Raw genomic sequence first — 15077 nt, 5'->3', positions numbered from 1 at the left:
ATGAGGCTTTTCCATAGTTTGGATTGGTGGTGCACTGTGAGGGCTGACGCTCTTGAACGTTAAGCCCTGGTTGTCCTTCGGCTTTTCAAATACACGCGGTACTTTCCCGGAGTCGTGTTTTCGGCGGCATCAACTGTCGTCCAATCGCTGAGTTCAGCGCACCTACGGGCACTTGGGACACTGCTTGTGCTCCTGATCAACCAAATGAAACGGACGCGTCTGTGAGTGGTCGCGTTCTAGCGGGGCTAATTATCTTCTTCCAATCCTCCGTCCTGTTCATCGAAGCACTCTCCTGTATACGGTGAAGAGAGGACGTGCATCCAGCGCCCCTTGGAAACGACCTCTATCCGACATAATTAGTTTCTCCAAACCTTTTCTCTTCAGCTGCATCAAGCGTCTATCGGCGGGTCATGGCAGCGCACTCTTCTCGTTATCTAGGCCGCGAACTCTTTTTTGAGTGCATTTCTTCTTGCTCACTTCGGGTGTCTCCATGGCCAAGACATATGTGATGGCAACGTCGAGAAAAATACCTTCCATGGAAGAGCACCTTAAACATAATTGGATCCTCTTGTCACATTCTGCATTGCGTATCACCTTGTCTTCGTCTTGTACGTGTTACTGTAACCATGCAAGGGATGAGGGCAAGGGTGAGGGCGAAGGCAAAGGGCGAAGGCAAAGGGCGAGGACAGGGGCATGCAGCTGTCAATGAACGCTCAGCACACCCTGCAGGAAACGCAGCGCATCAATTTTCACATCAGCATGTACAACGGCCGCAAGATCCAGATACCTCCGCTCCATGGAGAAACAGCGTACTATCCCAATAAAATATAAATCTTTTGGGACGTTGGACGAACAGTGTCTACTTTCCGCTGCAACAAGGTTTGACAAGAAATATACGTTCGCACAATGTCCACGATCGATTGGACATTCGCAACTGTAAGCTTCCGGAGATGCGAAAACGAATGGGGCGCGCGAGAACGATGCGCACACGTCGACCTTTGTGCAGCACTCGTCAGTTGATGACAAACCCTTTTTTGGCGATTGAGTCGACTTCCAAGGTCGCCCATTTTAAAAGGGAACTCTTATCTTCATATCAAACAGTAACAGGCACCGTCTTCTTACAGGTACTAGCATTCTTACTTTCTTATTCCGTTCGTTACCCTGCAAAGCTGGAGGGCCCTTCAGCCCAATCTTAAAAGCAAAAGTTGAATGAGCCCAGCGCGGAATTAAAAATGATGTCTACTTTCTGTCAGCTGCCTGAACGGAGGAGCTTGAACACAAAGGCAGGCTCCAGGGAAAATTTTAGTCGGTTGGACACTGCATCCCTTCGCGCTCGATTGTGGACACCAACGCTCTCTTAGGAATAACCATGGATAACACCGCAACCAAACAAACACCTCACTAGGACAATGGTACAGGCCCACCAGCCATAGTTAGAGTGTCGAGTTTGTATGGTTAGAACTATGAGCCTGAAGCTTTTACTCTATGGGGCTATCTTCAAGGTTCATAGTTCCACCATGAGACCCTAATGGCAGCAATCGCATTGATGAATAGGCCGGATTTAAAGTCTCACAGTTCGATGGTTAAAAAAGAAAAAAAAAAAGGACGCGAACAACGAGACCTCTACTCGTGTATTCCCTTGGCTTTTAGAAGAGCATATGGAGCCAATTACTGCTTGTTATGAATCCGGTATCTCTATTCCGTTCGGATACAACATTCTTACTATGGTCGGCGGGACTACATGCGGCTCAGAGAGCCTGATTATTTACATGTTGTGCTATCCCTGCAGAGATTTCGACTCTAGATGAGTTGGGTTTACGCCGTAGGTTACTCAGCGCCATTATTGCTCTGCTTGGCATTACATCGGGTTTAACCGAGGGCGAGGGCGAGGGTGAGGGCAAGGGTGGATTTATTCCCATCAAAATACCATAACCCAGAGTTCGCGTTCTCCCAACGTTCTTCCTGGGAACAAATGGGTCAACTCAGGGCAGGTATAGTACTTTATATCGCTCCACTTTAAAACTATGCCTCAGTTCCCACTATAAGAACTCCATCTTCATCCTTCTCATTCTCTGCTTCATTACCAAACAAACTCACCAAGACATCTCCTCAAGACCATCTCGAGCTTAACATCATGCGTTTCTCCTTCGTTGCCCTTGCCGTCCTCGGTCTCACCCTCATCCAAGCTGCCCCTGCCGACCTTGAGAAGCGCGCCAGCGGCTGCTCAGGTGGAGATCTTGTCATTGGCGCACACGGACAAGTCAATTGCGGACTGTGCACTGTCACCAACACCTCGGACCAACAGCAGGTCATGTACGCGAACGACAACGCTCCAGCCCTCACCCAATGCAAGCGCATCAACTACTGCTTCCAGAAGTTCAACTTCCAGTACTGCGGCGACTATGAATACCCTTGCAAAAAGGGACTTTGCTAAACAACGATAATTTCACTCCTTCTGTCTCTCGCTCAGCACTCCAAATGATAGCAATAATTTTATTTAATTATGTCGGCGATAAAGTTATTTCGTTCGGAATTTTCTAACTATTATACCTAAAGAGCTACATGAAGGATGGTGATATGACAAAGGGGGTGGCCAATACCCTGTATCTTCATGTTCATTACACCAATATCGTAATGGCTTGCCAATGAGGATTTTCAAAAGAGACCATGGTTGTCTAGAGACGGCTGAACGGGGTGTGTGAGAGAAGGTGGTCGAGATAAAGTGTACCTCGTGTTTTTAGCCCCCCCCCAAAAAAAAAAAAAAAAAATGCAGAAACACCACTGGTTACTTTACATCTCCCAGGAAGAAGCGGAAAACGCGTATTTCGTTGTATTAAAAGATGTAGTTATTCTAGAGGCTCGTGTCAATTTTATTGTCATGATAAAATAGAAAGGCACAATAACCGCGTGCACTTTATTAAGAGTAGAGTTTGCGTTCCTGAGTCAAATTGAACGCGTTCAAAGGCTGCTCTGACATGAAACCAGCATAGCCCAGAATTGTACATTCCTTCCCTGTTCTTTCTTTTTTCTTACATGTAATTGTTGTACGGAGGAATACCCCGCCATGTGGTCGCCTCTACTGCTCCTCATTTGCTCTCATTAGGGACCTCGTTCTTCATCCTCTCTGTAAACTCGAGAATCATCCCCGACAAGGCCCTCACGCGCTGCGTGTCCTTCTGGAACGTCTCATGCTTCTTCTCGACCCCATTCAATTTCTCCATCATCTGCGCCAATGATTTTTCCATATCCGAGAACTGCGACTCCAAACTGTCCACCCGTCCATTCAAATCCGAAGTGCTGCCCTCCCATCTGTCGAGACATGCAGTAGCAGATTTCTGAGACGACTCTCGAGTGACTGATGGGGTCGAGGTCGTGGATGTGATAGTAATGGCGCCCATGGGGGCTTGCCTCTGATTCAAATTATCCAGTTTCTGGAGGAGCTGGGTCCCAAAAGAATCTGGTGGTCCTCCAGAGTCCGTCATCGATCGCGGTGACGAGAGAGAAGGCGACGGCGATTGCGCGGAGAGGGGACTGGAAGGGGAAACCACCGCTATCATTGAAATGGATCCAGATTTATGATATATATGTATATATTTGATTTAGAAAGCGAAATAAAATCCACATTGAGGAACTGCGCCCATTGAATTCCACCATTCCTCAAAGTTCACAACAACAAAGGGTCGATACCTGGACTCTGGATGCCTTCAGAACTCTTCTGCTGCTCTGCTGTCTTGAGTTCAACACATCCGTGATGGATATGGTCTATTAACCATCGCTGGTAATGGAATTGCTCTTTGCAACGGCATTCATACGGTCGCTCCTCGTCGCCTTCTTTGCCAATGCGCTCAAGTCGGATCCGCTCTCCTTGGTGAAGGTGGAAATAGGGGATGTCGAGGTGTCGATACATGCGGTGCTCGTTGTTAGGGCTCTGTAGTCGGCAGGTCTTGTAGGTGCATACTGGACCAAGCCGCAGAGAAGGGTCGGCGACTGATGAGTGCCACATGGACATTCTTTGTTCTTGGGTGTGGATGAAGATGTGTTTTCGATGGAAGAAGAGGAATGAGGAAAGTTATGATTCCTTCTCGTCCCCCTTCCCCTTGAATGGTTTTAAAAGTCGGTCGTGGTGACACAAAAGGAAATGAAAAAATTGGCTGTGCTGTTTTATTTCTGGCAATTGGATGTCCCTAGGCCTTTCGCCTCTTGGTCCCTGAACTCCTCAACCCACTCAACGCCGCGCTGATATCTGAGGACGAGACCACGGGCTGTTGAGCCACTGCCGCCGCTGCACCTGCGCTCATCATCGCTGCCATCTTCGCCTCCAATTCTTGGTATCGCTTCTGCAGTTCCTCATAGTCTTGTGCTGACGATTTCGTTCCTGAGGCAGCAGTGCTCAGCCCTCCGGACCGTGACCCTACTAATGCACAACGTGCACTTTCCAGAATCCGAAACTCTTGTGATTGTGCAAGGGCTGCTGCTTGTCCTACACTTGAGGTCGAAGTCGAGATCATAATTTGAGGATCATCCGCAATCGAGTTGTTGCCGTTCACTTCTGGTCCTCCCTCGCCCATCCGGGACTGTGGGATCCGCTTGAAGGGCGTAATGGGGGAGACTTTGGGCTTCTCAGAAAGCGTGGTGTTGGAGTACAGATCCGCGGGCTGGATAAGTGTGTGAATTGACGAAATGGCACCTATAGCACATCATGAGCAATCAATATGATAGATTTGTAGGAGGTTAGCAGTCAGGAGGACATAGTTCAAATGTTCTCAAAAAAAAAACTTGCGCAAGCATACCCTTGTGTTGCTTAATGTCCCGGATCATTTGCCGACTCGCAACATCCCAGACCATGAGGTGTCCCTTCGAGTCTCCACTGACCAATGCCGACCCGTCAAAGTTCAACGCCAACCTTAAAATTGGGTGATGATGACCCCTCATCACCAAATCCCCGCCCCTAGCGCCATTCCTCTGCGCGCCTCCCAATCCAATCTGCTCCAAGCCCGAATCACCATCCACGGCCTCAACCGTCGTATATCCCTGCTGCGTATGCTTAGCCTTATACAACAACGCCTGATAAATTAAATAGTCCGCCTCGTTTGCTGCAGACGCCGTAGCCGCAGGTGTACCGGATGCTGCAAAAAAAAACCGCTCTGATGGGTCCAGTGCTAATGCAAGAATCTTTGTCGGAAACAAGAACGTCGTCAACAGGAGGCCTGTTGAGAGATCCCAGAGTTTGCACGTATGATCCAGCGACGAGGTCAGGACACGGGCGCCATGGAACCGACCGATCCCGCATTGAATATCTGTGATGGAGAGAGTGTGATCTGTCCAGGAGTAGTGTGGTGCGGGTGAATCCGTGAATGAGTCGTCGAGAAGTGAGTTGAGCATCCAGACATGAACGACGGCATCCTCACTTCCTGAGAACATGACAGTGTCATCGGACGAGAACCGGAGGACAGTGACCTTCTTGTAGTGTGCATCGAATGTCCTGTGAAGAATTCCTGTTGCAATCTAGATCCATGGAGGTACGAAAATACATGTTTGATCAGATACTGCCGTCCCGGTCCGTTTCCGCCAACGACACTTTTTTCTTCGTATGACACGGATCCACATGTCGCCGTATTACCTCCCAGATGTGGATACGACCACTTTCAGTTCCTCCTGCACAGTACGTTCCGCGGCTAGACACTGTCAGGCATACAATCTTGTCTGGCAATGGAAACTTCATATACACTTGGTCCTAATTCATCGACAGATTCATTTCAGTCAGCAATTGAGCGCGAAATAGAACATATACCATAGTTGGAACATATGAAAAGAGGTTGCTAACCTTCTGAAAGTTGTAAACGTGCATCATGCCCTTCTCGGCCTGCGCGCTCAAAAAGATGCTACCCAGGTTCCGTGGATTGTTCACTAGGGCCATGGACTGGAGAGGAGTGATATTCTGCTTGAACGAGCCCAGCATCGATCCAGTGTGCAGGTTCCAGAGGTATGTGGTACCATCGCCTACATCAGAGGACGAGGTTAATGCAAGTTCGACAAACATGGCGTGCTCAACGTTTTGGCGGATGAGATGAGGTTAACGGCTGTAGAGCTACCTCTCAGGACCAAAAAAAAAAAAAAAAAAAAAAGAAAGGCAAATATGTTTGTGACTGAATCAAAACAGTGACCAGCAAATTTGCCACCAATTTTCACCCGCGTTCAACATATCAATGGTGATACAGCTTTATTTGAAAACGATCGAGAGTCGAGGGCGATCGATATTACAGAGTGATGATATGAAGAAAAAAACATTACTTTCTAGGCCGACCACGTCCAGCTCCTGTGGCCTTGCTCTTTGCTGGTGCCGCCTTCTTTGACTTGCCGCCTGTAGCCTCCTCAACTTTGCGTTTCTTATCCGACGACGCCTGGACTGTAAAGAAGCCATCCAATCGTCCCTGAGTCGCGGTCTTCAAGTTCTTTTCCAGTCTCTCGCATCCCTTGCGCACACGCTCCTCACTGAATCCTTTGTCCCTGACCAAAAACTCGACCAAGCCTTCTACATCTGGCTTGTCCCATTTGATCTAAAAGAATGGGGAGACAATAGATATTGGAGGTTCAATCGTCAGCCCCCTGGATGCAATCAATCCTGGCATGATCTAACCAAAGAGTTAATGTAGCAAAGATGATTTACCTCGATCTCAGCGGGATCCTTGACAAGAGGATTCAAGAACAACTCGCGCGCATCCTTGTAGGGCCAGTGCTCAGGAATAGGATAGCGCTTCTGGTCAATGTTCTCTAAAATCGTCTCAATGTTCTTGTGTTCTTTGATCAACTGGATCGCTCGTGTCGGTCCAATACCCTTGATCGAGTCGCAGTAGTCGCATCCCAACAGGATACACAGGTCCACGAACTGTGAGCAAGCACCGCAACAAAGAATGTCCAGTGTCAGTTCAAAATATAGAGACATCAATGTACAGAAAAATAAAAAAAATAAAATAAAAAAGGCCGTAGAGTTGTGCATAATGGACATCCAGCATACCTCATCCATGGTAAAATTGAGTCCGCCCAAAGTTTTGTTGAGCGAAATTTCACTGATGGGCATCTTCTTGGCCTCACTGAACGTCAAATGGCGCAGTAGGATGGGTGATCCAAATGTCAAGGTATCCATATCTTCCGATCCTGCCGCATACACCTTTCCAGACTTTGCCAATGCAGCACACTGGGCCTCCGCCTCGCATGGCGCCTAATAGACCATATGCAAGCATGTTAGCAATAAGTTATCAAATAGCATGCGGACATGATTCAATATAACCGACAAATGACAAACGACAAGAGGAATGATACCTACATCGACGTATGGAATGCCAAGCAGCTTCAATAGCTTCTTGCACTCTGCGTTATGTTCCGGTGTGACCTTGACTGTGCGTCTGTTGAACTTGTCAATGGCTTCTTGGTCACCAATCTCCTCGGCCTCTTCTTTGCTTGCTGTGGCCGCCTTACGCTTCTCTGTGCGCTTCGCAAGCTAGTTTTCGTACGAAATGAAAATGCATGTAATACATATAGTGGACATTAGAAAGAGCTGGTGTTTTTTTTTGTGATTTCCCACAAGACAATCAGAATCGTTTGTCGTTACCTCGCCAGACTTCAAGGTGGGTGGTTTGCCATCAAAGACATAAACAGGTTTGATACCGTTATCGACCATCCGCAGCGTACGATAGAACATGCCCATCAAATGACTACAACACAGTACAAAACGGTTTGTTTTAGTAAAACCAGCACGCACGCAAACCGCTTGACATGTCGACATAAACGTAAGGGCCTACCTTGTCGTCTCTCCGTTCTCGTTCTGCAAGAGCTGTCCATCCTGCTGTCTGACAGCAATCATGAACTGATAGATGGACATCGAAGCGTCGATTGCGACCTTGCGTCCAAAGTAGTTCTTGATGTCGTCCTCTTTGATAGCCTCCTTTGCGTTGTCACCAATGACCTTGGAGAGACCGTGAATTCCCATGGCGATGGATCCCGAGTGGAAGGAGAAGGTGTGGACAAGTGGCTGAATGAATGCTTGTCGCAGCGGTCGTTTCTGCAAGAGTCGGGTGAGCGCGGTGGAGTTGGGGAGCGGGAGACGTGAGGGTGTGGCCAAAACGTGCATACAAAAAAAAAAAAAAAAGAGAAGAGGAAGAAAGACGCGACCCTGAACAAAACACAACAGACTCATTTTTGGTGGCAAAAAGTGACCATCTTGATCTCCAGCAAAGGAAAAAAAAAATACCCCTGCCGCCCTTCTAGCCGCGTTCTCTTCGCTCCCTCAGTAACTGATTCATCTTCGGTCCATCATCCAACATTGAACTGAGTACATCGCCATGGATCCCTTCCGCATCACATCGAAGAAAGTCCTGACCCTCATCCTGGTCATTGACAAGGACCTGCAAAAGGCACCGCAATACTCAACTGCACCACTTTCTCAGGGCGAACAACTATGCCCAAAACCGCACTCTAATTAGCCCATCTATATCTCTCTGCAGATCCTACTCGGATACAAGAAGCGAGGCTTTGGCGCCCACCTCTGGAATGGGTATGTAGATTAGCTCTCTTCCATCCTCAACAATTAATTTGTCCCGATCTTTGCTTTAATAACACACCTCCTTCTCACATACCATATAGTTTCGGTGGTAAAGTCGAACCGGGCGAGACAATTCAGCAAGGTGCCCTACGTGAGCTGGAAGAAGAAGCCGGTATCACTGTCAGTCCTGAACGCTTCCAAAAGGCCGGCGTCCTCCTCTTCGTGTTTGAAAACGATCCCGTCGGTCTAGAGGTGCATGTCTATAAGGCCTATCAGTATGAGGGCCAGATCCGAGAGTAAGCTCAGCACTGCACTGCAGCGCACACTTCCTGGGATCTTTTCATATATAATTTTCAACTGATTCCAATTGACAAAGCGCGCGTTTCTTTTTTTTTTTTTTTTTTTTTTTTGAACATGTTCCCTATCCTATTACATCGTTTTCCTAGATGTGAAGAAATGCGTCCGCAATGGTTCAATTTTGCGGATATTCCCTTTGACCAGATGTGGGAAGATGATCGCATCTGGCTTCCTATACTTCTGGAGGGGCAAGACCCGTTCTATGGCAGAATGTATTTTAAGCACAAGCCTCTCGAAGAATCAACTGGATTAGAACCCTCCACGGTTACCACGGCCACGACCACGACCGTGGCAGATCCAGTCATGGTCAACTCAACGACATCTGCAGTCAGCTTGTCCGCAACCATGGCCACCACATCCTTCACGGCCACTCAGCCCAAGAGTGGACCCTTTGCTATGTTCGATTATCATCTGGAAAAGAATCTTGCAGGCGTCCCTAGAGAGTTTGCTCTGGATGGTACCATCGCCTCTTTCGAGGATTAAAGAGTATGTATAGCATGTACCTTTCATAAAAACAATAAACGTTATAGATTAGATAACAAAAGCGCCAATGTTCAAATGTCAAACTGAACTGAAAAGAAGTCGCTTTAAAAAATAAATAAAATAAGCGATCTAAGGATCTTCTATCTAATATTATATTTTTTATACTGTGCTTACAAGCTTCTTAAGCCTTGCCGCCAGCAGCAATCTTGACCGCCAAAGCACGGTACTTGTCCCACAACTCACGCACAACCTCCGTGGATTCTTGACCGTTGAGAACAGTCTCTCCAGGGCGACGGCCCCAAACTTCTGCCTGCCACTGTGCCTCACGAGCCAAGTTCTTCTTCAAGTAATCCTCTGGGTCCCAAGCGGTCTTGGTGGCAACAGCCTGTTCCAGTTGCTGGATGAACAACTCCCAGCGAGGCAAGTAGAATGAGTTGAGCAGACCACCCCACTGCTTCGAGGCATAATCAGGCAGCGAGCCTGGTGGGCCAGTGCCCTCAGGACCCCACCAGGTCACGATGTTACGCGCATTCGACTCCAAGAACTGCTCGTATCCGGCCTTAGAGGGGCCTCCTGAAGTGTTAGTCTCGAAAGTGACCTTCTGGTTCAGCTTACCGGTGGGGTCGATCGAGGCTTTAGCCTCGCGGATAAAGCTGCCAAGGGAGAAGAAAGGGCTGGTGTTCAACAGCGTATCAGCATCGCGGATAAGGGCGATGATCTGGCGACCATAGTTCCTGATCTTCTGGAGATTCTTGGTCTCATAACCGTCGATAAGGGACTCGTGCAGCGCAGGGAACACGGTTGCCAATAGGACCTCACGGGTCGTGTCGACCAGATCGAATTTGAATGACTTGGGGACATTGGCGTGCTGCTCGTGGAGGGCGGCTCGGACCAGCTGATCCCAGGCCTGGACGACGATGGTCTGGTTGTACCAGAAGACAGTGCCCAACCAGTCGGTGTTGGTCATGTTAAGTGCGGGCAACTTTTCGACAAAGGATTTGCTCTGCGAGGCCTGGCCGGACTGGCAATCCCAAACAGTCTGACGCAACTTGTTCCATGCATCCTGGACAAGAGCCGTGGCCTTGGTGGCACCATAGCGACGGCGGATGAACTGCTGGAGATGCTGGGTGCCGTTGATGGTCTCCTTAGGGCTGTGCCAGGGTAACTCCAGCATGGTCTGATAGATGTACTCGTTGTTGTTGATACCCTCAGCAGTGACACCCATACCCTTCAAGTTGCCGGAGTACTGTTCGTAGGCCTCGAAAGGAACGGTCAGCAGCTCAGGAAGCTTTGCAAACAGACCTTGGGCAGCACCGAAGTTGTTAAGCCTAGGTGAAGATAATAAAAAGTAAAAAATATATATATGAACAACATGTATTTTGGACTCGGATAACCAAACCACGAAGAGGCGATAGAAAAGAAGCGGAGATGAACTTACAAACTCCAGCCAAAGTTGTTTCCATAGAATCCATCATTCGAATTCCAGATGGGCATGGATTCTGAAGCCAAATCGTAGATGAAAGGCGTGCCGTTGGCATCGCGAATACCTTGGAAGTAAGCGGCGGTGGCCTCGGGTGTCCAAATGGCAGTGTTCGTCAGGAACCATCCCTGCATCACCCAAACCGCATCCTTGTCTGCAGCCTGCAACGCCTTCGTGACACTAGTCGTTGTCGCCTTAAGACACTCAGGAGTGACACAGTCAGGGACCAACTCGTTGTACAGATCCAGCAGGTAATAGTGAGCCTGGTAACCATTATTCATCTTCTGCTGAAGCTGCAGGAATTTGGTAGAGAGCTCGTTGAAGAGGGGGTCCGTCTGCTCTACATAGGTGACCATGGTGTATTTTTCGGGGAAGAAGGACCAGACACTCGTGTTCTTGAATTCGTTGTTGGGGAACTTGTTCACAAGTGCTCGGGGAACAAAGGCCTGGAAAGTGGGCAGGACTGCAGTGATATCAAGGGCCTGGAGACGCGCCAGGATCAACTGCTGAAGGTCCCACTGAGCATCGATCCATTTCTTCTTGTAGACGAGCTCGTTGGCGGCACTGCTGTTCAAAAGATCGTGGTTCCAGGAACCTTGGAGATTACCCATGCGCTGCCAAGGCATGTAAGCGGGACCGGCAATGAAGCTGTCAATGTCCTCGTCCGTAAGGCCCAGGCTGCGGTAGAACTCGCGGACGACGTACTCCTGACCGATCATGGCAGGCAACATGTTAATGCCGTTCAGAGCCATCCAATCTGCACAAGAAAGTCATAAACATTGTTAGATAAACTGATAATCTAAGCGATTGAGAGCACGAATTTTCCTTAAGGCAAACAATTTGACTACGCTTCATACCGATTTCACGCTCCCAGCGCTTCCAGTCCCAGAAGGCAAATTGGTAACCATAGGAGACAACGTTGGTGTAATACCTCCAGGGGACAATACTTCCACGGACGTGTCCGGCGGTAGCAACTTTTTTAGTGTCGATCTCCAGATCAGGCACGGGTGGTGGTGTTTGGGGGAGCTCATCGAAGCGGTTGCCGCTCCAGGTCAGCTCGACCTGACCAGCCTGATCCAAATAATACTTCAGTCCGCGACTCAGGGCAGACAGGGTGGTTCCCTCGATCATGATACGGGCGGCATTGGTCGAGTTCTTGTTCGAGACGCGGAACACGTCATACTTGTTCTCGGGTGTTGGTGGTGCCAAGTCCGATACCAGTTTGAAATCAAAGGCATTGTGGTACGATCGCGGCAAAAGACGCTGCACGAGACCCTGGAGAGACGCGGTCGAATTTACTGGCGCAGGAGCCGCCATGGCGAGGTTGCTCGAGGCCAGCGCGTGGAGCAGCACGGTGGCGATGACTCCTAGCGAGGCCCAAGAGAGCGAACCACTTTTCTTGGCCATCATAGCGACTAGACTGGGCAAATGGGAGACAGGAAGATTGAAATGATCGAAAGAATGGAAAAGGACGGAAATGAACAAAAAAAGAAGAAAAAGTCGCGACAGCGGAAATAAGGAAGTAGTAGGGGAGGTGAAGTGGCTGCAGAGTGGCGAAGAGGCAAAGAAGAAGAGCGGGAGATGGAGGCCAGTCTAGATTTATAGCCGTAGAAAACAGGTTCTATCGAACACATTATAAGGCAGTGTATCTGCGCCGAAATGCACTTATTGCATAGCCTAAAGCGGAGCCATAGCGGAGCCATACGGACAAGCGACCACAGGTTGATCTAGCGCTTTGTCGTATAGAAAAAAAAATTAGGGTACTAAGGTAGCGGCGCGAGTTTGTTGACATGTTCTTTTCTGGAGCTTTTCTGTAGATCCTGCACGATAAGGTGAGCCTCTCATTTCTGGTACGTCGCACACAGACCTGCAATCTTTGGTTGGACGGTCCGTGGTTTTCTACATGTATATAGTCGATGTGTATACACCTTTCATCCATCCAACATGCTCCTGCAGAAAATGGGCGCCGGTGTATTGTTTACGGAGAGTTTGGGCGGCCAGAACAGGGTCTAGTTCGGCCTGTGGAGGGAACGAGACATTTGAAATTTAGGAACATTCTGAGCATCCATCCAGAGGTGCGGTATCCGATATGGGACACTGAAACGTCATATAGTCCATCCCAAGTTGAGATTAAAAATACACAAACAAGGATTAAAAAAAAAAACACTTGTGTAGCCGATGAGACCATCTCACTGGTAATGGGCGCAAGATTTTACAAGCATGGATCTCGCGAATCTATAGATACAACAAACTTGTTCCTCCACAGGCCAAAGAATTGATGGTGAGGTGGCGAGCTGCGGAAGAAACAACTGAACAAGACCAATTGTAGTGCATGGTACTACGAATCAAATCTCGGTAGCGATCGCGGGATATGAAAAAAAGAAATACATTGAGATCGTCAGTGAGTTTGTTTTGTAGATCATATATGGAGGAGGGTTATGGTATGTCTATGAATCGAGAGCCTTGCTGGTTGAAAAGCCGTTCGTGGCACAAAAGCTCGGTCCGCGGTTGTTCACATCTTTGGGAATCCATCCATTCTCGACTCCATCAAAATACGACCACAGCGGATTGGATTCTGTCTTGAAGTTCCAGTAGAACCAGCCCGCGCCCTGTTCAAACGCATCCAATTGAGCGTTGAAGAAATTGGCTAGGAACTGCTTGTACGCGGTGCTGTAGAACGAAACATCGTTCTCGTGAGCGCACGTGCTGTTTGCAGAGTGGGGTTTAGAGCCGGGGAAGGTACCCTCCCAGCGGCAGCCGACACCAATGCCATTGAGATATGTCGCGCAGTCATTGACAGCAACGGAGAATTCGCCGACCATGGTGGGGCCAAAGTTCTTGGTGCTCGTCGACGAGGCTGAGCCCCATTGCTCGCATGCGAACTTGAGTTGAGCAGTCTGGTTCATGTTCATCAAGTTCTCGTTGAACATAATGTACTGATGGACATCTAAAGATATCAAGGATATAGTGATAAAGACACGAATTATATGTTAGTGGGCGCTCTTTTGTCACCAAGATCAGAGGTCGTTCAAACTGGAAACAAACATAGATGTCGTGGTGCATACCGATCATAAGGCGGTCAGCGCCTTTCATGAAACCGGACCACGCCTCGAGACCCAAGAAACCGTCGTGAATGATTGACCAAGGACCCTTGCTGGCTCCAGTTGACTGTCTGAAGGCTGCGAATGCTTGCTTGTACCAGGCCATAACTTTCTCGGCACCAATAACGTACGCAGCAGGTTCGTTCAGCATGCCCACAATAGGATTTACGTGGACATAAGCCGGGGTCGAGAAGAGGGACGCCATCTGTTGCAGATATGGCAGCGTCCGCTGGGCATTCATGGGGCCCATGGTTCCATTGATCCAATCGATCTGACCGGACCTGCCAGAGTGGTTCCAGCCATTCTGAGATCCGGGCGCACCATGCAGTTCGACCATGACACGGATGCCGTACTTGCGAGCCCATTCGATACCACGAAGCAAGTACTTCCACGCGACATTTGGGACGTAGGGCTCTCCAGCGGTCAGGTTGCCCATGGCCCAAAAACCAACTGGGATACGGACATGGTTCAGGCCGAGGTTCTTGAGCTGCACAAAAGTGTCCTCGGTGACCCAGGACGCGTAATGGTTCTCGAGCAGGGTCTTGGCGGCATCTTGTCCCAAATGTGCGCAAAGTGTCCACTCGTCGATGACACCGGCAGAGATATAGGGATTGAAGAGCGAGGGCGTGATGAAGGGTTCCAGGACCAGCCATCCTCCAAGGTTGACGCCGCGCATCTTGACAGTCCCGCCGGCATAATCAAAGGGCTGATCAAGAGCTGGGGTATAGCTGTTAACCTTTGCTGAGTTGTCGGATGATGGTGTGATGGGAGTATTATCGGGGATCAAGTTCGGTGTTTCTGATCCATTTCCTAACTCTGAGGAGCCTTTGTTCTTTTCCCATGGCTTGATGATGGCGAGCGGTATTGCGATGGCAGCCGCTATGATGACGAGGGCGGCGAGGATGATGAGGCATAGATATCGGCGAAAGCACGATCGCTCATTATGTTTATGTGGTCCCATCTGTAGTATATAAAAATGTGGTTTGTTGTGGTCGCGTTCCTGAGCAATATAAAGAGATGGTGGGTGGAAGTGGCAATGGTTGTAGCGATAATAAGCGAGGTCGGGAGGGGATCCTGAGGCGAAAGAAAGGGAAAGCAATGGCGAGCTGCAAGCAGA

At 48.9% G+C, this 15077-nt stretch overlaps 7 protein-coding genes across 7 annotated transcripts; 2 read left to right on the top strand and 5 right to left on the bottom strand.

Annotated features, from left to right (window-relative positions):
* The first annotated feature begins 1970 nt into the window (after positions 1-1970).
* Positions 1971-2485, top strand: BC939DRAFT_434092 (uncharacterized protein). The gene has a single exon (XM_051553329.1). The coding sequence runs from the start codon at positions 2135-2137 to the stop codon at positions 2432-2434; it is 300 nt and encodes a 99-aa protein (XP_051417837.1). The 5' UTR covers positions 1971-2134; the 3' UTR covers positions 2435-2485.
* A 347-nt stretch (positions 2486-2832) lies between these two features.
* Positions 2833-4062, bottom strand: BC939DRAFT_434091 (uncharacterized protein). The gene is made up of 2 exons (XM_051553328.1): positions 3688-4062; positions 2833-3550 (listed from the first exon to the last, which is right to left on the bottom strand). Exons 1-2 carry the CDS (start codon positions 4007-4009, stop codon positions 3087-3089), a joined length of 786 nt encoding a protein of 261 aa, XP_051417836.1. The 5' UTR covers positions 4010-4062; the 3' UTR covers positions 2833-3086.
* An 84-nt stretch (positions 4063-4146) lies between these two features.
* Positions 4147-6088, bottom strand: BC939DRAFT_434088 (WD40-repeat-containing domain protein). Its single transcript, XM_051553327.1, has 4 exons — positions 5825-6088; positions 5621-5734; positions 4791-5505; positions 4147-4687 (listed from the first exon to the last, which is right to left on the bottom strand). The coding sequence occupies exons 1-4, from the start codon at positions 6038-6040 to the stop codon at positions 4185-4187; spliced, it is 1548 nt and encodes a 515-aa protein (XP_051417835.1). The 5' UTR covers positions 6041-6088; the 3' UTR covers positions 4147-4184.
* Positions 6089-6287: 199 nt separating this feature from the next.
* Positions 6288-7987, bottom strand: BC939DRAFT_482695 (DNA-repair protein rad2; the record flags this gene model as incomplete). Its single annotated transcript, XM_051559142.1, has 6 exons — positions 6288-6557; positions 6668-6886; positions 7016-7219; positions 7325-7498; positions 7610-7712; positions 7800-7987. 6 exons carry the CDS (start codon positions 7985-7987, stop codon positions 6288-6290), a joined length of 1158 nt encoding a protein of 385 aa, XP_051417834.1.
* Positions 7988-8261: 274 nt separating this feature from the next.
* BC939DRAFT_434085 (NUDIX hydrolase domain-like protein) lies at positions 8262-9514 on the top strand. Its single transcript, XM_051553326.1, has 4 exons — positions 8262-8411; positions 8502-8551; positions 8641-8835; positions 8986-9514. The coding sequence occupies exons 1-4, from the start codon at positions 8340-8342 to the stop codon at positions 9377-9379; spliced, it is 711 nt and encodes a 236-aa protein (XP_051417833.1). The 5' UTR covers positions 8262-8339; the 3' UTR covers positions 9380-9514.
* A 46-nt stretch (positions 9515-9560) lies between these two features.
* Positions 9561-12176, bottom strand: BC939DRAFT_418194 (tim-barrel domain-containing protein; the record flags this gene model as incomplete). The annotated part of the gene is made up of 4 exons (XM_051553033.1): positions 9561-9952; positions 9995-10707; positions 10818-11616; positions 11717-12176. 4 exons carry the CDS (start codon positions 12174-12176, stop codon positions 9561-9563), a joined length of 2364 nt encoding a protein of 787 aa, XP_051417832.1.
* A 1130-nt stretch (positions 12177-13306) lies between these two features.
* BC939DRAFT_390849 (glycoside hydrolase superfamily) lies at positions 13307-14921 on the bottom strand (the record flags this gene model as incomplete). The annotated part of the gene is made up of 2 exons (XM_051551920.1): positions 13307-13806; positions 13925-14921. The coding sequence occupies 2 exons, from the start codon at positions 14919-14921 to the stop codon at positions 13307-13309; spliced, it is 1497 nt and encodes a 498-aa protein (XP_051417831.1).
* Between the last annotated feature and the right edge of the window lie 156 nt (positions 14922-15077).

The sequence above is a fragment of the Gamsiella multidivaricata genome (assembly GCF_025024155.1).
Source record: "Gamsiella multidivaricata strain RSA 2152 chromosome Unknown BC939scaffold_1, whole genome shotgun sequence".
Lineage (NCBI taxonomy): Eukaryota > Fungi > Mortierellomycota > Mortierellomycetes > Mortierellales > Mortierellaceae > Gamsiella > Gamsiella multidivaricata.
The sequence above is the reverse complement of the archived record's forward strand: the minus strand, read 5'-3'. Positions and strand labels throughout refer to the sequence as shown.